Genomic DNA, 22,289 nt, shown 5'->3' with positions numbered 1-22,289 from the left:
TTTATGTCAGTCAGCAGCGATTGGTCTGCCCAGATGGAGCTTGTGTCTACCGGTTATGCTGTGTTCGCTTGTAATCGTAAATCGGGAACTTCCAACTCCTGAGTCAGGCTTGTAGTAAGGGCAGAAGTGTTATAGGAACATATGTGTGTGTGTGTATGGATTTAAGAGGGTGACATATAGGGGACGGACCCGAAGTAGAGAGGTGAATGTGTTTCACTGCCGATGTTTTGATTAGCCAGGAGCAAGAGACGTCTGGAATCTTCCACATTGAGCTTCACTTTTGCAAGACAAACCTCTATATTTTATATAGTCTGTGACTTACGGCATACATTTCTCATTCACATTTCTGTGCACACACACTGAATGACAACCTGTACGTTCAAATAATGTATGATGAAGACATAATAACCCATGTTTTCATTGCAGACATTGATTTTCTTTGTGTTCAGTTTATTGCACAGAACTGAAGCAGGATGGTAATGACTTCTCCCCCCACAGAGTCTGCGTCAGCATGTGAGAGCCAGGTTACACCCTGGACACTCTATCACAGGGCTAACACCCATATTCAGACTCACAGCCACAGCTATGGACATTTTATAGTGCACACTTCACCCTACCTGCATGTCTGCGGACTGTGAGAGGAAACTGAAGCGCCCCGAGGAAACCCATACAGACTGCACACTGAAAGAGCCCTGTCAGGTTTCAGGTTCAAACCCAGTGACACTGTGTACGACTGATCAACTGTAAAAGCCACATTTGAAACATTCACCTTTCTATTGACTAAATTAACATCATATTTCATGTGTTCCTCATTTTTCGGGAATATTCACTTTCTTTTCAAAGCTCATCTCCGTTTACATTTCATGCAGAGGTGTTTGTAGCATTTTGTACTTCTGAGCTCTTAACTGCTGTCTGTAGAATTGTTAAACCTTAATTTCCCATGTTGTGTCTCTTATCAAATTAAAGAACACTTTAAGGCGAATATTAGTATTTTTCAATCCTATTTCCCTATGTATTAGTGCCAAAGTGACTAATGGGATGAACAAAACCAGAGGTGACCGAGCCTTTGCGGCAGCTGTCCCTAGGTTCTGGAAAAGCCTGCCCTTGCATATTGGTTCAGCCCAGACCCTAGAGGTTTTTAAGTCCTTATTGAAGACCCACCTTTTCTCCATGGCTTTCAATTCAAACCGAGCAAGACACCTGTTTACTGTATTTCATGTGTATTTTTCTAATTGTATTGTTTATTGACTTTTACAGTACTTTGGTGGACCGTTATTTGGTAGACCTTTTTTTTCAATGTTTTCAGAGTTGAGTTCAACAATTTTTCAAACTGATCCGGTATTGAGCGAGAGCACTGCGGCCTGGCAGCCACCAACCAGGCTGCAATTTAATCGGACAGGGCACTAACGACCGTCAATGTAGTAGTAGTAAGGCATCTTTCTTTATTTATATAGCGCATTTCATACCAAGGCTAATCAATGTGCTTTGCATAAAGACAAAAAAATTTTTTTAAAACAGCATAAAAACAAAAAACATGTTTACTAGTGGTAAAGTATTTATTTTGGTCCATGACCACAAAAGTTAAAAACATACAGCAACGTTAAAAACATACAGAAACAATAAAACAATAATAAAACAGTGGCCGAAAAGGTGTAGGAGGAAGCCGAGGCTTGTTATGCCTACCCTGTGAACATTTCGTTTACACAGCTTATCAAAACTAGAAAAGCTGTAAAAAAACAAAAACAAAAAAAAACAAAGTAACCTGACAGGACAAGTTGTCAATTAAACAAATCAAAACAATTAAAGAAAAATAAATAAATGAAAATCTATACATTTTCATTCACAGCTTTCTATACATTTATATTCCATATTTCAACATAGAAAGATGGAGAAGTTGGCATTATCCTGCCATGCTTTGCACGTGTGTAGCTGCTGATGCAGGTCAACGCAGTATCTTTAGCTAATAGCATTAGCCTACCTCCGGGTCTGTCTGCAGCTCTCCACGCTTGGAACATTAAGGAACTCTTTAGATGCCATTAAGCCTCTTTTCCGAAAAATGGATGCTCTTTCATATCTTCCCCAATTATCATGAAATCCTTTAAATAGTCTCTCACACAGAAACACTTAATGTGCCCAGAGGAAGAATTACACAAGCCTGAGGGAGATACAGTAAGCATTATGGCACTGCATTTGCTTTATTGATCAGAATGAGAAAGGCAGCTACTGCAGCCCATGTAGTATTACATTTATTGCATTTTCAAAGATTGCCTGTTTGTTCAGTACTTTGGTGTTTGCATCCATCATTATTCTGCTTTAAGTGCTTTGAGCAAAGTTATCCTTTATCATAAGCACACCATATGAAGTGAACTAGACACCAGAACACTCAAATCTTAAGTTTGAGTCCGTTCTTGACGACACGATTAATCATATTAATGACAGAACATGAAAATTAAAAAACATCGTCCTTGTGGACCCCCTCAAGAAGGTTCTTTAGTCCGAGTAACACCCCGAAACCCCCAAAATCTTCAGTTTATTATCACATAACACAACAGAAATAGTAATTGAGAAGTTCTAAACAATAAACAAGGCTTGTGTGATTCATTGATTCTCAAAATAGTTGCAGATTAATTGAGTCGCATATGTGCACACATTTTTTACTCAATTTACAGTAGAATACAACCCACAAAACAGCACCTGGTTGTTTGTTTGAAACACTGCAGGCTTCTGATAAGATTACTCTGTGCACTAGATGATGGTTGCCACAGCAGGGATGTCAGAAAGTCAGTAAGACTTAGTCAAGAGGAGTGAGTCAACTGAAGACAAAATCAATAAGGGAGAAAAAATGGAAATAGTTTGTATGCCAGTGAGTGTGAACCAGGACTATGTGGGTATCGTACTGTGAACCTGCCTTTCTGTCTGCCTGTCACACAACATGAATAACATGACAGGGTGTGTGTTAGTGTGTGGGGAGTTGACTGTGGTGTGTTAAACCAAAACAAAAGAAGAGAAAATAACTGAGAGAAAGTTGTCAAAACACACACAAGCACTGACTAATGGCTGCTCTGGCATCGTGTGCTGATGTTATGAGGGGGCTTTCCGTTTGGACACCCAGTATCACAACATATGCCATGCAATGCACTCATCGTCCAAGATCACCACACCGAAACCATATGCTTTTAATAAGTGCGTAAAATCCATAGAATGCATAAAAAATGGACGTAGCATCTCCGGCGAGGTCTGTTCTCTCAACTTGAGCCAATTGTCCTCTCATATTGAAGTGGCCATCTTGTCAGACTTTGACTCTGCCTCGTTACCTCTTACTGGAGATCTGGCTGATGTATACCTCCGAGGAGAAGTGAGGGCCAGAGGCAAGCTGTCACTCAAGGCCACGCCCCTAATTTTTCATAGACTTTAACCTCTAATAAAATAAAAACTAGCAAGGTACAAAAAAAGTCACCCCCCTCAGTGTTGTCATGGAGATATGACCTAAACATATAGACTAGAATGTTTCTTTGTACCAGGCCTTAAATAGGTTTAATTATGCAGTGAAAACAGCCTGTTTAACATGGGGCTCAATGAGAAATTGCTCTTTCATGAAACCTGCCCCTAGCAGTCACTTGGCAAACTGCAATTTTTGGCACTTCAGCATTGGATCAACCAGGAAATCGCTGTAGTGGGGGCTTGGTAAAATCAGGTGAAACAAGATGCTGTTGAAAGAGTTGGCAGGAAAAAGAAAATGTCAAATGGACACAAACCTTGTGTGAAACACTAAAAAAAATACAAATTAAAAAACTTCTATTAGTGTACCACCTTTCAGACATCTCATCACATTTAATCAGAAAGTCCAACAGAAAGCAACAATAGTGGCGTTTACAGTGATGCTGCTCTGCTGCTGAGTCATATGTCACAGCTAATGTGTCCCTGGCCTCGTCTCGGTCTTTACTGATTGACTGTGTGAAAGAGCTGATTCATATTCAGTGCTTTGGATTGGATAGTAAAAGTTGTAAATGTCTTCCTTTGTGTAACAGTTTCTACCAATACCAGCATTGTGGCTCTGTGGATGGCAATGCTGAGCTATCTAGACTGAAATATATCATAAATTATTGGAAATTTTGTACAGACATTTATATCCGCAGAGAAAAAATCCGACTGACTTTGGTGATATTCTGCTTCTACCTCCATCCCCACCATGAGGTTAACACTTTTAGTACTGTCTCAACAACTACTGGATGGGCTGCCAAGTAGACATTTATGCCCCTCTCTGGATGAATTCCTAAGTCCGTAGAACACCTGGTTTCGATACTGGCACCAATAAGACTTTTTTTTGTTTTGTTTTTTGACAAATGTTTTTCTTGTCTGTTTTAGTTACAATGCAAAGATACAGAACAAAACATATCAGTAGGCACATTAATAAGTATAAAAATACAAATAAAAAGGCACTTGAAGAAATTTAGAAACTCAGTTTTGCAACTCATCACGGTTTAAAAAGAAAAGGAAAGAATAAAAACATTTTTGCAAGCATGTACATACATCGAATACCTTGGTTTATGTCCAAATACTGCCGCTGCTTTAAAAACAAGAAAAAAAAATCTGCCGTGAAGTGAGAATATCTCTACTTTATTCCCATGCAAATCAGTTTGTTTAGAGTGTTTTCTCCTGTTTCTTGTTTCGGGAGATGGGCACTCATGTCTAGAAAATCCCTGCAAGAAGTTGAAACAGTTTGAAATTGTCCCTGCTACCTGCAAGATGTGTTCACTTGTTTTGAGAAGTTGTGTTTTTGTAGGATTTAATTATGGACAGAAATGACGGAGAGATTATTTTTTTAAATAACTGCTTTGTCAGATACTGGATATATTTACTTCCTCAGGCCCCTTAAAAATCTTCAAATGAAAGATTCTGTGAAGAAAAACTCAACTTTTTACAAGGCCCGACATTTCAAACTCACCAGTCAAAAAGGTTGGGAACCCAAAGGGTACGTTTGCCCACACAGGCCTGATTCAAAGCTTTTCGATTTGTCTAGAACAGTTAAATAGATTGGCAGATGGATTGACTCCCCATTTGCTGTCTCTCTTCTTATTTGACTGATCAGCCATTAACAAAATATCTACAAAAGAGGAGGAGGCTGAATAAGTGATGTCTTTTGTTTTCTGCCTTTTGTTTTCTGCTCAATCTTTGAATTTTTAAGGTGTATTTAATCATTGGTGTTTGTAAAGAAGTTGGCAGTCTCTCTCATCAGCCCTCATATCACTTCTGGTCTGATGTGGCTAATCACTGGAGCTTCAGCCGTACAACACTGGTTTTCAGAAGAACAAAAACAAGCAGGATGTGGTCTTGTCCTTGAGAACCGACAGAGGAACAAGCCAAAAACGTTACTTCATGATCATAGGCAGACGCACAATCATCCAGACTTAACAAGCACACACGCTTCTTGCAGACACCTTGGGGAAGCTTGGTATAATTCCGGCAGTGGCAGCCTATATTAAACATTATTTTCCAGGACAGGTGAGCAGGACAGGGTGAAATCAATCAGCGCATTTTTTTTCTGGGTCATGAGGTGAAAAAACATGGACACACACATGTAAGAGACATCCATCTACGAGCATCAAAGACTTGCAGTCGCTACCTGAAAGAAATGTTTGCTTTGGCGGTAATATACTTTTGTATTTAGTGCTGTCAAAGCAACTTAGCATCATTTGGAAATTCATATTAAACACTGCAGCTACGTGTTTGGTCATTTTGATGGATCCCCTTGGCAGATATATTTCAACTCCTACATTAAAGCATCCCCGCTCTACTGCACAAACCTGGATCCTTCTCAAGTGGTGGATTGGATGTTCTCACTGTCCGTGTTTGTGTGTGTGTGTGTGTGTGTGTGTGTGTGTGTGTGTGTGTGTGTGTGTGTGTGTGTGTGTGTGTGTGTGTGTGTGTGTGTGTGTGTGTGTGTGTGTGTGTGTGTGTGTGTGTGTGTGTGTGTGTGTGTGTGTGTGTGTGTGTGTGTGTGTGTGTGTGTGTGTGTGTGTGTGTGTGTGTGTGTGTGTGTGTGTGTGTGTGTGTGTGTGTGTGCGCGCGCGCGCCACTGAAACTGCCCACCGAGCCGCGGCTGCAGGTGTCACTCACTCACACTCACACCAGACAGAAATAGCCTGCGTTTCTGCCCTAGTTCCGCCTTAGTTCATAAAAAAAGGAATTGCTACTTGAATTTCATTTTCTCAGTACAAAGTGCATCATTGTTGCCTAAATGAAAAATAAATTAAGTCAGCAAATGAAAAAAAATATTTTTAGCATTAAGTCTGTATTTAGGATGTTATTGAGGAACGTTTACAGTGATCAGAAATAGAGGCCTGAACTTGAGACCTTGGACCTACAGTAAAGAGACAGATGAACTAGGTCACACCACATCGTGGGTGTGTGCGCATGTGTTGGGGGGTTAGTTCCGTGTCAACTCTCGCTTACCTACTGTGTCTCTATTCTTCAAATTCAGTAGGGCAGATTTTAAAGACACACACACACACACACACACACACACACACACGTACACACACACAGGTCATACCTGTAGCCGCCTTTGAAGTCTTTCTAAACGGGTGTACACAATATTAGAAATTGAAACTTATCTTGGCCAGATTCCACTGCAGATGCCCATGAAAAGACATAAGTTCAGGCACAGGGCTTAATTATTACCTTTTTTCCTTCCAGGACCCGAGGGCAAAACATAAGTTTAAGATCCACACCTACTCCAGCCCGACCTTCTGCGACCACTGTGGCTCTCTGCTCTACGGCCTCCTACACCAGGGCATGAGATGTGACCGTATGTACTCCCCAACACACACATCCACTCACGCCTAACTCTTTTGGATTGATCATATAGCCATTAGCGCACATACATTCTGTATCATTGTAATTTCCCTATAGCTGATGATCTCTCTCCCCAAAACATATATTGTAATCAAACAGTCTCTCCAAATACTGCCATTTTTTACTGTCTTTGCTGGCCTGCACACCCACGTAAAGTAATACTATATTCAGAAAATCCACTCTTAAATAACATCACTAATACAGTACATCTGTGTGTATGTGTTTTCCAGACTGTATGATGAACATCCATAAGCGCTGTGTGGCCAATGTGCCGAGCCTGTGTGGGACAGACCACACTGAGAGGAGAGGTCGCCTCCAGATCACTGCTGAGGTCAAGACTAATGTACTCACTGTTACCAGTAAGTATGTCTCAAAAACACACATTCATACAGTCATCAGCTATAAAGACATTTACCTGGAGTGTAGACGCCACTGCATATTCATGTTCAGGTATAAAAGTCATCTGCCTCCCTCTACTGGTAGACCTGCAGAGGTGAAGGAGGGACGTAGCACGAGTTAAGAATAGGATCAGATTCACAAACTGTATGAATGACACAGAGAGAATATCTACTTGATACAATGTAGTTGTATCAATGTCAAAATGAGTGTATTGTGTCAATACATAAATCAATCAATGTATGACTGAAATGGTCATGAACAGCAGTTATCATTCTTGATTCATTTTGTAAGAAGTGATGTTTGCTAGCCTTGCATCACCAAATTAATTTGCAAATGCATTATGGTCTTGAACCTCTCCTTTAATTTTCAATTTCCAAGTGGCCGGTTATCAGCCGGCAGAGCAAAAATGTCAACCAATCAGAGCAACAAAACATGACCTACAACCAATCGTAGCAACGAAACGACGTAGCGCTGATCGACACGTGTAAGTTGGGGGCGCTGCTTGGACCATTGTGGAGCAGGAAAAAAATGGTTTCTGTGTCACAAGCTTTCTCAAATTGCAGCTAAACGGTACATTAAATGTGTTTCTGAAAACATTATAGGCGAGAAATAGGCAATACAGTAAGAGAATCTTTTACTTATATTTGATCAGCGCTGCCTAGTTTGGCAGATTGATCGGAGTTTCACGAGTCTAGTACATTACACTGGATGGAGAACCCCAGTTATGTTCAGTAACTATGACGCTCCGCCTCTGCTCTTAAACCCACATGAGATAAACAGTTGTGATTGGTCCGCTAAGTTGCTGAATCTGAATGTACGTATCTGTTAGAGCAAAATAAACATGAGCTCAGAAGATTCGTCTGGTTCCCAGGCTCGATGTTTGCATGAAGATAGCCTCTTTTCACAGCCTAAAGCTCATTGATTGTGGCACTGACAACATGTGATGCATGTATGAGTCTCACACTTCAACCCCAACCTAGAAAATCTTGCTGAAGTACAATAAGACGACTTGACTTGTGTTTTGTATCGGTTTGTCAACCATCTGACCATATAATTAAAGCAAATATGAGGCGTAAGATCTATATTCCTGTAAATCATGACTATTTTGCTTCACTGTGCGTCCTACCGTCAAGAGACAAAAGCTGTCATCACATCATATTGTACATATTTTGTGGAGAATAATGTTTAAGGCAGAAGGTGCCACGTTTCCCAGAATGCCTTTCAACGACCCACAGAGCTAGACTCGTTGCTCTCAGCCAAAGTGGTGGGCAGCCGTGGGTTATACATGTAAACTGAGAACAAAGGAGATTTTGATGATACAGTAAGAATTGTTTTTGCTGTTGACCTTCTGCATTGTGTATTGAGGATACTGTGGGTGTCTGTCTGCTTCTCTTGTGATTTCTTCCTTTATGGTCGAGTGGTAGTTTAATGTTGGTGCGTAGGGAGTCACTAATGAAAGTTTTTCATTTTATTAAATGATGTTATATTAATTAATAATCTAGTGGTTCGGGCATCTAGTAAGGATGCCCCCTGGGCGCCTCCCTAGGGAGGTGTTCCAGGCACGTCCAGCTGGGAGGAGACCTCGGGGAAGACCCAGGACCAGGTGGAGAGATTAGATCTCCACACTGGCCTGGGAACGCCTCGGGATCCCCCAGTTAGAGCTGGTTAATGTGGCCCGGGAAAGGGAAGTCTGGGGTCCCCTGCTAAAGCTGCTGCCCCGCGACCCGACCCCGGATAAGCGGATGAAGATGAGATGAGATAATTAATAATAGATATTAAAGTGTATTCCGTTCTGCCTTTCTGCTGCTTTCAGTATATTGCTAAAATACAACAAATTGACTTTTGAATTAAAACAAATCCCTGAGTATCTATTGTGATATGTTTATTACAAGTTGATTTAAAGACAAACATTTGTTGTGCAGGCCCTAGTTCTGGAAGCATCCTTATCCATGTCTGGCCATTTGCAAGAAAATCCATAATCAAACAACAAACGTATGCAAGAAATGCAGTTGCTGTTTTTATGAGTCGTAACCAGTGAAATTATTTTACTGACATCAATTCTTGCCTGAACAACTCTCACTTCAATTGGATAGGTTGAATGTAGGCTCACCTTTTTCCCAGAGAGAGTTTCCTGACCTGCCTCATGTTTTGTTAAACTGGTAAATGGTAGAGAACAGTGTAACTACTCACCTTCTTGTTTACTTGTAGTGCCTTGTCTGCAGGTGGCAGCAGAGCTTTACATTAACTTTACTCTGCAAATGTCAACTCAGTTACAGCTGTGCTTCAAATAAAAAGCGTCAGACTTTCTTGGTGTAGAATTAACTTTTGGATGAAATGAGTCTTTCCTTCTAGTCGCATGTCATATGGAGTACAACATCTTTTAGCTTTGATGATAAATTAGTTGATTTCACAAAAATACCTAGGCAGTTGAGGAGTAACCCTTACCATTAACAAAAGCTGCAAAGGTCAGTTATCTAATGTGCATGCACAGTTAATCTCATATCATACGTGCTGCCATTCATCCCCCATACTAGATGACTCAATAATAATAAATGTTGGATGGATGGATGGATGGATGGATGGATGGATGGATGGATGGATGGATGGATGGATGGATGGACGACACTTGAATTTGCCAAAATTTTGTTAACTCCTTTTTACCCATGCTACTTAAGCACTCAAGAGTAATTACTTATTATATGTAACTGACTCCTGATGGCAGAACTACGAAGGTAAAACTATCCATTCATGTACGTATATACTGTTTATATATATTGAATTATTCCTCTGGGGTTGCACAGCATATCAATATACAGGATCTGTTCATCAGTGAAAATCTAAACAAAGTCTCCTCTATCCACTACTAGAACAGTTATGAGAAAAGTTGCAATCGTCTGAAAGGAGACAATGGATAGAGAACACTGGATGTGTCCATTTCTGTATGTAAGAGCGTTTTCCTTCCGTGGGCTTTCGCTGGGTTTCACCCCTCTTCTACTCTCTCTTCCTGGTTCCCACGCTCGTAGACTGATCATTAGCTGGGATTTACTGTGGGAAGTGATAAGAGAGCAGACTTATCACACACAGACAGCGGAAAAGGTTAAACCACACAGTGCTCAAAGAAAAAAAAAGTAGAGCTGAACAAAGAAACCGTCAAGGACAATAGACTGCTTATGTTGCTATGTTATTTAGAGTAGTTGTATCTGTTAGTAAGTGCATTCACATTACTGTCCATTCCGCACTGATTGTATTTTAGACACTTGCACCATTTGAAGTAGCAAATGTTGGGCAGAAAATACACTTATGTTCATTTACATTCCTGATTTCAGCCAATTGTGATGAAATCCTTCTCTCATTTTCCTTTACAGCAATAATAAGACGCAGTAGGAGGTGTAGTACTCCTTTCTGTCCACAGGGGTCAGTGTGGAGCCACCAGTAGCTTTCTCCCTCATTGCAGTGAGTTGGAGAAAAAAAACACCATAGAGAATGAATTGTAGAACCACTAGGAATTATTCTACAGCTTAACGTAGCAAGAGCTGGTGGAAATGGCTGCCACATTAAGAAATGCATTCATGCCGTGGACTAGTTGTGGATTTAATCAAAGCAATTGACTTGAGTGTAAAGTGTCACTTTGTTTATCACTTTTAAGTCCCATTCCTCCCTTGTCACTGGGAGATCAGAGCTCAGGGTTAGTGGCAGTGCCCATGGAGATGGAGGATCAGCATCTAGCTGAAGGACACTCCAGCAGGGACAAAGTAGAGGGACGTGGGATTGGGGCCTTGGAAGGTGCCCCCTTCCCTTGGTACTTCCTAATGACTTTATATCTGTTCCCAAAGGCAGGGTGAAAAGCCAGTCATCATAGATAAGGGTTTCAAGTGACAATTGCTTACATATGGGGATAACAGCGCACATTTTCAGACAGTGTCCCCTGGAAGACATTCTTGGTGTTTTTTTCATGGAAAGTGACAGAAAGTGAAGAATGAGAGAACGTTCTTCACAAGTTCAAGGTTCAAATTCGGCTTTTTCTCTCACCTCCACACTGCTAGACATTTGCTTTGTGGAGTTATGAATGTTTCATTTATTTTATGCACAGCCAAAAGTCATGCCAACACCACACTGCACTATACTATACTACGCTTTTTTTCTTTGAAGGACACTGCACTCAGGCCAGAGCTCAGGATGGGTACTTCTACTTCAAAGTGAGCAAGGAATATAAGAGCAGTGGACTGTCAGGCTCAGAGAAGTACGCTTAACCAATAAATCATGAATGATAAAGCTTATGATCCTGACAGGGGTTTTGTTTTTTTTACTTGTCATCGCTCAAATGAAATAATCCAATGATTAGCTAGATCAGCTACTAGACTCTTGTTTATCCAAAATGTCCATAAATGGCCAGGAAATGCCCAAAATAGAAGCACTTAAAGTGTAACTCCAGTGTATTTGCATTCCATGGTCTTTTTCGGCATGAATATACATCAAATCAGCCTGGAGACAGTTTTTTTTGTTGATCACCTATTAACAGAGAAATTCCGGAGAGTCGCTAGCAGCCAGACATGGCTAACACTGAGTATCTCGGGGCAGAGCGCTGAACCATCCATAACAGCTTTTTTTTATCCACTAATACTGCTCAAAATAACACCAAATCTCTGCAGTAGCATGAGAAGAGTTCCTACACATAAAACGAAGCACCAACAACGTAGTAGGCAAACCTGGAGTTTATTAAAAAAAGACTGTTTTACAGAGCTCCATGTATTATGTTTAATATAACATAATTTCCACTATGCCTGCATCTGTCATGTCATTACTTTGGTCATGTGAATGCCTCCTATTGACTGTCATTTTTTATTATAAAGGTGAGGCCACACCCATGTTGTCTTGTTTGTTTAAAGCCCTAATGAAGATGCAGGGATCTTTTAGCTTTTTTAAGTGATTTTTTAATATTCATATGAAATCATCAGTCAAATATTTGAATCTATTTTTCCACATGGGAACATAGTTGCCAAAATGAACATCAACTTTTCATTAAACACATTTTGGAGATGGAGATTCAGACTTTTTTATCAGGCCTCTTGGTGCCAGTTTTTGGTGGCCAAACCAAACATATAAATGTGATGACTGTTCATAAAATGAAATTATCTGGAAAAGCGTCCCTGATTTTGCAGCACATATAAAATGGCTGTTGGACAGAACACAAGAATCCAACTCTGGTGAGGCTGTTTCACATGGGAGAAGGTGCACTGCCAACACCCACGCTGCTGTGCACATACAGTATTCTGCTGTTACTGCACTCTTATCTCCACTCGCCCTCCCTGTAGACTCAAATACATGCATTATCTCTCTCTCTCTCTCTCTCACACACACACACACACACACACACACACCACACACACACACACACACACACACACACACACACATACTGTATACTTAAACCCAAGCATGCTATTTGCAATTAGCACATACTGTATGACGGAAAGAATTTCACCCACACAGTCACATGCACACCTGTGCATGCATAAGCAGATCCATTCACTCATTTACCCACAAACACACACACACACTCTATTTGCTGTAAGGGTCCTATGAGACCATTTGGCATGCTACCGTCTTTATAGCTCACCTCAACCAGCATTTGATGGTCACTTTAACAGGCATCATCTAATATTTATTAACCTGCTCCGCTGAGGGTTTAATGCTGGCTGTTGGGTCTGTGCTGTGGTTAACCTCTCAGAGCTAAGCGTAGCATAGCGCTTTAATGGCATGAAAACGTAATTTCTAGTTTCTGTTTTCTCACACAGAAAATAGAAACTAGAAGCTCAACCTTCAGTCATGGTTTGAAACAAAACCGCATGTTCCGAGGGGTCAGAGCTTTGCATCTCAACTGTTAAAGAAAAAGGGAAAAAAAGAAAATGTTTGCTTGCAAAAGTGTGCTTAATTTCTTTGGTGTCAAAACAAGATGGACCTGCTTCAGTATAATGTGATACCTGTCATTTTCATAATTGGTCTTCTAATGATGGCAGCCATTCATCCATCATGTTGCTGTACTTAAGATGTTGTCCCCTTCTTTGTCATCTCTGAAATAAAGTTCATCTACTTGTCTAGTCTTGCTCATCGGATGTACAGCGTTGGAATAAAGTCTGACGCTATCTCGGCTATCTTTTTTGCAAGGGCACCGTTGGCCTAGCTTAGCACCAAGACAACTCTGATTAGTTTAGAGTAATGCAAACAAGCCAGAGCATTTTTCCCCCCAATCCCAGAATAATAAACTGGTTTAGCCAGACCATATGCCAGCGCTGACAGAGCGCTGTGGAGATAGGTCTAGCAATGCACGCAACTGTATCTACTGTAACCCTCAAATATGTCCATTTATTTGCCTCCTGCCATTCAGACTACCTGAGAAGATGCATTAAACATTTGCGTGCAGTGAAGTGCCACATAACCTACCCAAACTCGAATTTCACAAAAAACAAAAATAACACCAATCTGAAAGAGACCCCAGAACAGATGGACTTGATTTGAAATAGACCCGAATTAGGCCGGATGATTACTATTTAATATATTTCTATAACTGAGTGAGAGAGAGAATCAGCCAACTGGGCTAATGTATTGAGACTTTGGCCCTACCTGATTAGACTGACTTTTTTAAAGGTCCATTGAATGAGTAACATGTCAGTACATGGATGCATGTTTACAAGTCTTGTTTTTTGTTAGTCTGTGGCCCAAACCAGCTAAACCGAAGTGCAAAAATGCACCTTTTTTTTTTTTTTTAGGAAAGTAAATTGCAAGTGCGACCACACTCTTAGTGTAACTGACCCGGTAAGTTGAGATTCCAAGAGACATAGTTTTAGGTTTCTACATGGAGATGGATGTTTGGGCACTACAGGGTCAGATTTTAAGTGTTCTTAAAAGGTAATGAATAAGTAATGTCATCTCTCTGGAGGGGAGAGGCCTGAGCTGGTGTGTGAAGTTGAGAGGCCTCAAGTTGAACCAGTGAGTTGGTCCCTTCTATGAACAGCACTGGCTCATGAATCAAACTCCTGCTCCTCGTCTCGTTTGGGTATTCAAGGCAGAAAGATCAGATACTAAAATGTTTGACAATCTCTTTTTACATGATGGGTGTATTTGCCCTCACAGTCCACACAAAACGTAGCCAACCTACTTTAACTTATCATGGCTTCCTCTGCCATTCAGATGACAGTCTATATTGAAAGTGGGAAAGGTGTGTGTGTGTGTGTGTGTGTGTGTGTGTGTGTGTGTGTGTGTGTGTGTGTGTGTTTGTGTGTTTGTGTGTGTGTGTGTGTGTGTGTGTGTGTGTGTGTGTGTGTGTGTGTGTGTGTGTGTGTGTGTGTGTGTGTGTGTGTGTGTGTGTGTGTGTGTGTGTGTGTGTGTGTGTGTGTGTGTGTGTGTGTGTGTGTTCTTACAGCACAGCACCAGCACCAGCCCTGCTTCTAGTAATTGGATGTGACCTCCCAACTTGACCGGCAACATTAATTGTGCACACATACACATATTCACACACACACTCCTCCAATCACTGGGGATGTTACGCCACCGGAATACAATTACAGCCCAATAACAGACAGCCACAGAAGAAGGATTAGTGTTTCAACTGGCAACCTTCATCTGTCTACATGGTCATTACAGACAGATCTGGCAGCCTAAAGGCTTTAACCCCCAGTGCAACTCTAAGGGGTTCTCGTGTGTGTGTGTGTGTGTTTTGTGTTGCCTCAAGTTTACCATGCCTAATTTAATTAGTTGGTTTCAGGGGAGAGTTTTGTTGTTAAATAGACAACACTCTCAAGATTCACACACACGCACACATACACACGTTTGAAGGCTTGAAATTAGGACCTGCCATCCTACTAAATAAGGGTTCAAAGTTATGATAATATGTTACTGGCATGTGCTGAACAAAGACAACCATTTATGGCACAATTGCTTCAGGTTATTTGCACAAGTACAGTGAGGGTGTATTGGAACCCACTGCTGCTTCCATTCATGCAGGGTACCCCCAGCATGGTGTGTGCAAAGGAGTTGAGAAGAGTGGAAAATAAATGCATGCGATTGGTGATTAATCATCATTTTACTCCTCTTATTGATTTTAAGGAATACGGCTCACCTAATGGAGAGGAAAGACATAGCAGCTCCAGTATTGTTCTCCATGAGGTTCAGAGGAGGACATTTTGGAAATGCAACACTGTAGATATGCAGCCAACACCAGGTGGTTTTCCCTTGAAAGCGCAGCCGAAGCGTAGCAAACGCTACCCGTTGATGCAGCTGTTGCTGCAGTTTTAAATGATTTCTGTGGCAAGTTTACTTTGAAAACTGAGCAGAAACTTGCCCTGGAGCAATTCCTTCAAAGAAAGGATGTATTTACTTTACTGTCGACTGGTTTTGGTAAAAGTTTTATCTCCCAGTTGGCTGCGCTGGTGGCCAAACAAATGTCATCTGGATCTTTGAACTGATTGGTTAAAGGACTGTCCAATTGCATGCAACCATTTGAACTATGCCTCTCACTCTAGTGCTGAAGAAAATGACAGCAGCCTGACCAGACCAACGTGCAATCTAGGATTGAGCTTGGTCGAGATGGAGGGCTCTGAAAGAACAGGCTCGCCTCCAATTACCACTTCCCGCCAAAGAGGCCGCTAGAAATAATGTATATGTAATGAGTACATGTACAAGTGATTAATTACTGTCACTCTTACATGCAACAATACCGTACTTTTTTAAAGCAAATCGATTCATGATTCTCTGTCTCTTATGTTTCTGTTTAGTTTAATATTGTGATTTTTACTTTTTCTAATGAACATTTTGATGACCCCCCCTGATTTTGCAGGATCTGGCTGCAGATTAAAAATATTTCGGTTTGAGGTTCTTTGTCTTGATGCTCCGTCCAGTGCCCCAAACTCCTCAGATATACATAAATAACTGGTAAAGACATGGTCGAATTGTCACAAAATGTCTATTTACACATCAAAATGTATTGATTAGAAATGTGCGCTGAAATAAAACCTCTACAAATGGATATGACACCGAACGATTTGTTATGGAGGACTGAACCGACCAAAATAAAAAATAAATACATAAATGAATCACTGTAGACTAAAAACATCTTCTTTTTTTTTTAGTCTACAGTGATCGTAGAAGTTTAGCTCTGGGCTTGCACACAAACCATTTACAATTTCTGTCCACAAAAAGTAATAATATTAGAGTTGGAACGGATGTTTATCTGAAATAAAATGAGATCCTTTTTTTTTTTCCTTTATCAAAATGTCCTCCCTCACCTGCTCCCTCTCTTTTCCTATCTCCCTTTTTTTTCTTCATCCGTCACGCCCCAGTCGGAGAGGGCAGGAATCTGGTTCCTATGGACCCCAACGGTCTGTCAGACCCCTACGTGAAGCTTAAACTGATCCCAGACCCCCGCAGCGAGAGTAAACAGAAGACCAAGACCATAAAGTGCTGCCTCAACCCCACCTGGAATGAGACCTTTAAATTGTAAGGCTTTATTACACTTTGTTTGGTGGTCTTGTATTTTATGTTTCTTTCTGTCTGTCTCTCCCTTTCCTCTGTTCTCCTTCCTTCAATCTTTACTACATTTTATCTGTTTCTTATCTTCCTTCTCTCTCACTCACCCAGTGCTCAAGAGCATCACGTTATGCTCGCCTGTGTAACCGCTGGCGCTCAGATGAAAACATCTGGCTCCTCATATTCATAAAACCTTGCTTTTGGGGTCGTTTCCTGCAGTTGGCTCCCATTACGTTCTTAATCGGCTTCATCACAGTTTGCACGGAAGGAGACTGAGATTTGCATTTTCAGGCATCATGGTGCAGATGTTCAATTTGAAAGGCATTTTAGTTGCACCTCTCCAACTAATCGATGTAAGAGATGATAGACATTTTTTTACTACTTTAAACGTGGTCTGAATGCAGCCTAAATGTAACACTTGTATTTGGAATATGAGATGAAGCTGATTACTAGAGGAATTAAACTAGGCACGTTTCAGAGGCCACAAATTATTATGGCAGAAAAAAGAGATATGCAAGTTCTGCCAACTTAAAATGAAAGGTCAAAATATATTTTAAAAAACATCTACAGCCAGGTATCACTCTTAGCCATCACCCAACTGTTGATTGTCCTTGTTTCTCTACCAGCCACCTGAAGGAGTATGATAAGGACCGCCGTCTGTCTGTGGAGGTGTGGGACTGGGACCTGACCAGCCGCAACGACTTCATGGGATCACTGTCCTTCGGCATCTCGGAGCTCCACAAACAAGGAGTGGATGGATGGTGAGATGAAAGGAGGGATGGATGGATGAATTGGGGGGGGGGGGGTAGCATGAAGGTGACCTTGTTCATTACTGCACTGTTGGAGAAATAGTTAGTTGGAGCTCCTCTCTTTATTCTGGTGATACTCAGTGCCAAAGCATCTCTACCCCGTCTCTTTATCTCTGCTTCTTTATCTCCCCAGCACCCTCCCTCCCTCTCTCCCTCTCTCTCTTTAGCTCAGTCTCTATATCTCTCTATCTTCCTCTCTTTTTGCTGACGCTGCCCTGTCAGGGTTTTTAATGAGATGCCAGCGTTTGAGGTGGGATGGCGGAGTTGGAGAGACGACATTAAAAACCTGATATCCAGAGCAAAGACAAACCTGTGCAAGTGTGTGTTTTCCACTACTCCATCTACAGTATGTGAAGTTTCAGAGCCTCACACCTGCTGGCACCAGCAACCAGGAGGAGGGACAGAGGGAGAGTGACATGAGCAGCTGAAGCTAAACTTCTGTATGTTGCTTTTACCCTCAGCAGGAAAGTAGCTAGCACTAACTTAATAACTCCTACGACTACTACTACTACTACTACTATCCAAGCACAATGTGGTCATTCATTTTTAACAGCCTGCTGCAGATTTAATTGTCAGCTGAAAATCTGTCTGAAAGAAGAACTGCACATGTTGGTAGCGTTTGATCGCCTTTTATACCCAAATGCGTCTGAATCAGTATTCCTTTGAAGTGGCTATAATCACATGACCAATGGATCACATGGCAACTTACTGCTTTTGGTAGTATATTTGAGCTGTATTCATTTCTTACTCTGCACATCCTGGATGATGATACGTTTCCTCTGAGGAAAACTCTCCACAGGATTTACAAACAGTGTCAGTGCATCATGGCAGAGGTAGCCCAGTGTTTAAAGGAGATGAAAGTAGTCAATGTGGTTGGCCATTACTTCCACAGAATGAGACTCAACCATAATTTGTGGCCTGTTATATTGATGTTTTACCTGTTTCCTTTAATATTGAAATGGTTTTGGCCCCAAAAGAAGAATATTTAACGTCCATTTAGTCGATGTCTCTACAAGATTGCATGGCGAGGGAGAATACTGTTAGTACTTGGATAGACATTCGATCATTTTTGAGCCACAATGGAGCAGTTGGGCTCTAAATTGCTCTTTTTATTTGGGCCCACTGCAGTCTACTCAGTGGTTAGATGGAATAGGTTTAAACTGTGATTTGGCAGTCAATCGTATGTTCAGCTGTTATTTCAATAGTGCTAATCCTACAGTGCTAAGCTTCTATTTCTACTGTGAAGTTTGAAGAATAGCTTTGCTAAAGCAGCACACCTGTTGATTCCAGCTTGTTAAAGGCATTATTGTTCACTTGACGCACGAAGCAAGAACCTGTGCTCCTATTTAAATCTGCACACAGTTTTGCTGAACTTCCCCCTTCTTTAACCAATGACCTTTCAGTTGTCAATCCGGTTAAACAACTGTCCAAGCATTTTGTTTTTTCTTGTATAAAACAAAACCTTCCTACAAAATAATCTATTCTCAAAGAGGACTCTCAAAGGACTCAAGCTTTTGTAGCAGGAGATTCCAAACTTTTGAACAGCATTGTAGGTGCGTTTCCAGGTTAAAATGTGGCCGCTCGCAAAGTTTCAGGGTATGCCCTCTCAAATGGCCGTGCACTCGCCATGTTTCTATCACAAAAAAAACCTGTCTGCTGCAGCACTCATTAAACAAGCCTGTGCAAATATGCGCATGCACAGATCATTTTCTGCGCTCCATTCTACTACACCACCTGATAAAAGTGTCTACGTCACATCCCGCTGAGAGTTGTATCCATTGAGAAAAAAGCCCCTGCGTGACAGCGGCCGCTCGAGCAACCCACATGCAAATTAGGGGTGTTTCGGCGAGATAGACCTGCCTCCACCCGGGTATTCAACCCTAATGGGAACGCACCTATATGTCTTGTGATCCTACCCTGTATGCGAGAGCCTGGTCATGAAATTACTGAAAGTGTATTTGGCACAGCTCCAATGCACCAGTCAGGGCTGATTTGTACGATATGTGAGTTGTGCCGCACCATGGTTAATGAAAGTAGAGCCCTAAGACTGAAAAAGGCTGCCCAAAATTATATTTAATAATAATAGTGATATTGTTTGAATTAAATTAAGTTGAGGTATCAGCTATATCCTAATGATATCATAAAGCCCGAACCTCATGGCTGTCTGAAGAGATTAAAAGTCTTTCAGAACAAAGCAGCGACTGATATTAATGGGAAACATGTCACGTAACAAGTAACTGAGACAGATGGCCCTCAGACCAATATAAGTTACTGCATGCATTCCTCCAAGTTTCATCAAAGGCAAAGACTGTCTGTATAGACTAAGATGAAGAGCGTACATTTGTAGACTGTCAACAGCAGCAGCATAAAACTATTTCATACCACTGTTATTTGTTGACGGCACTGCCAACACACAGCGATCACTGTTTAGCACCAAACAAGTCAATGAACTAACAAGAATTAATCAGGAAGTCGCAAATAAAATGCTCACAACCAACATGATCCACATTTCCTGAGAAGATGACAGCTGGGAAAAATAAAAGGAAAATAGTTAAAACTGAGATCTGTGTCACTAAATCATAAATACCCAGCCCAATGTTATGCACTATACATTGGAGAGCTTGTGGCATTAGTTGTAATTGGGCCAATGTGAAAAATTGTATTCTATTGATTCTGTTAAATGATAAGTATCTTTTCTTTGTTTCTGTGAGGCTTTGCTAGATCACCAAGACGAAGAGTGAATTACTAAATAATCATCTGATTATTCTTTAGGACTTTAAATCGGTGCACTAACAGTCAGCAGCTTCAGCTAATGGAGGCAGTTAAACGCTTAAATCGTATAAACTAATAGGGAATTGATTTGACTGGAAATATTCTCTCTCTTCAGGTTCAAGCTGCTCTCCCAGGAAGAAGGCGAGTACTTTAATGTTCCTGTTGCTCCAGAGGGGGAGGAGGGCAACGAGGAGCTACGGCAGAAGTTTGAGGTGTGTGTGCATTTGCTCCTTTAGTCTATTTGTGTTTTTATGTGGAAGCATTTGCAAATGTGTGACTGCATATGTTGGAATGTGTCCGTATGGTATGCTTGTGAATGCGTGTGTGCACTATGCATCTGTGTGTGTCTGAGTGAGAGCCTCTCTGGGAGAGCTGTTAGCAGTTGGCAGGCGCACTTCGAGTACCATCCGGTCTGGCACACTGCAGGTCCAGACGTGTGTTTGTGTGTGTATGTGGGCGCGCATTTGTGTGCGCATGTGTGTGGCTGACCAGTAGGCCCACTCATTAACACATTTGGCAGTGGAAAGGATAACCCTGCTCTGTGCGTTTCCTCGTTTTTCTTCTCTTTTCCTCTCTTCCTCCTGTCTTGCCGACACACTAAGCTACAAAACATCAGAGTCATTCTGAAATGTGTTGATCACAGAGATAAGTGGAGTAAAGCTGTTTGGGGCAAGTTTGCTTTTGTTTTGCCACCTGTCCCTGCTTCAGCACCTGTTGTAGTTGTAAAGGATCGACAGCAGACGGTTAGCTTAGCTTAGCATAGCTTAGCCTAAGGGTAGAAAGCCTGACTCTGTCCAAACCATAGACTGTAAAGAAGTGCACCTAGCTTCCGGGTCTGTACCTTAAATATGCATTCCTTCCCATGTCCAGCAGGGGGTGACTGCACTGGTCACAAAAATAAGTTTGATTGTATAGAAGTCAATGAGAAAATGAACCTATTCTCACTTGATTAATTACTTCAGGAAGTATTTTCTTATAAGTTTACGGTCTCAATTGCTAATTTCAAATCTTCTTCAATTCAGCACGAAGGTCATTTTGTAAATTCAGGGTATGCTTTGGGGCATGGCTGCCTTGTGATGGTTGCTGTGCTAGCAACAATACTGAGGCTCAGTAATACATATACAACACAGTACATTAAAATAACTGGGAACTTGTTTTTGAATGTTTAAGTCTTAGTACTTTGACCCTCTCAGTGGGTTTTCGCTTCATTAAAGTGAATTGTAACATTTTGGTTACCTAAAAATGTCTTCTTCAGCGTTAAGTTGCACCTTGCTAACAAAGCTAATGTTGTCTAGTTAGCGCTAGCTATATTAAGGGAAAATGGTAAGCTCCCTGCTTAACCTGCTGTCAATAGTCTGCCAGATGACTCTCTGTGGTCCCTCTTTATTGTTTAGCTAAGCGCTCAGCTCGGGCCTCTTGTACAAAAATGGTCACATCTGGTTTAAAAAAAAAAACCAAGATGGCAACAGCCAAAATGTTGAGGCTTCAAAAAAGCTAACTACGTCCATTTCTCATACAGTCTTGGGTCCGAAGGTAACAACATTAGCACCACTAAAGCTCGCTAATTAACATCTGGTTTATAAAAACCGAACTGTAAAAAGAAGGTGCTGGCAGGTAGATTACAGAGTCAGGTTAGCTGTTTTTTCCGTTTCCTGCCTTTATGCTAAACTAAGCTAACCATATGCTGTATGCATATTCACCATACAGACAGTTGTATCTATCTTCTCATCTAACTCTCGTCAAGAAAGAAAGCCAACGTATATTACCCAAATGTCAAATTACTCGGTTAACAACATGTTTGAAGTCTATTTTTAGAAGCTATCATTCATTCCCAAATCTGACGGCTTACTTCAGACTGCTTAAGCTGACCAGGTTCTTTGACTGTGAAGCAGCGTGAATGAGAAATCCATGCCCACTAAATGACCATCATTA

The 22,289-nt window shown here is 41.2% G+C and overlaps 1 protein-coding gene across 1 annotated transcript in view; it reads left to right on the top strand.

The window, feature by feature from the left end:
- LOC310960221 (protein kinase C beta type-like) overlaps positions 1 to 22,289 on the top strand; it is a 92,851-nt gene that overhangs the window by 37,208 nt on the left and 33,354 nt on the right. The window contains exons 4-8 of the mRNA XM_083931851.1: positions 6,697 to 6,808; positions 7,086 to 7,214; positions 16,590 to 16,746; positions 17,403 to 17,537; positions 20,473 to 20,569. Of these exons, the coding sequence (XP_083787977.1) occupies positions 6,697 to 6,808; positions 7,086 to 7,214; positions 16,590 to 16,746; positions 17,403 to 17,537; positions 20,473 to 20,569 (630 nt within the window). The remainder of the gene's footprint in view (positions 1 to 6,696; positions 6,809 to 7,085; positions 7,215 to 16,589; positions 16,747 to 17,402; positions 17,538 to 20,472; positions 20,570 to 22,289) is intronic.

The sequence above is a fragment of the Echiichthys vipera genome (genome assembly GCF_963691815.1).
Source record: "Echiichthys vipera genome assembly, chromosome: 17".
Taxonomy (NCBI): Eukaryota; Metazoa; Chordata; class Actinopteri; order Perciformes; family Trachinidae; genus Echiichthys; species Echiichthys vipera.
This window is presented reverse-complemented; position numbering and strand designations above follow the sequence as displayed.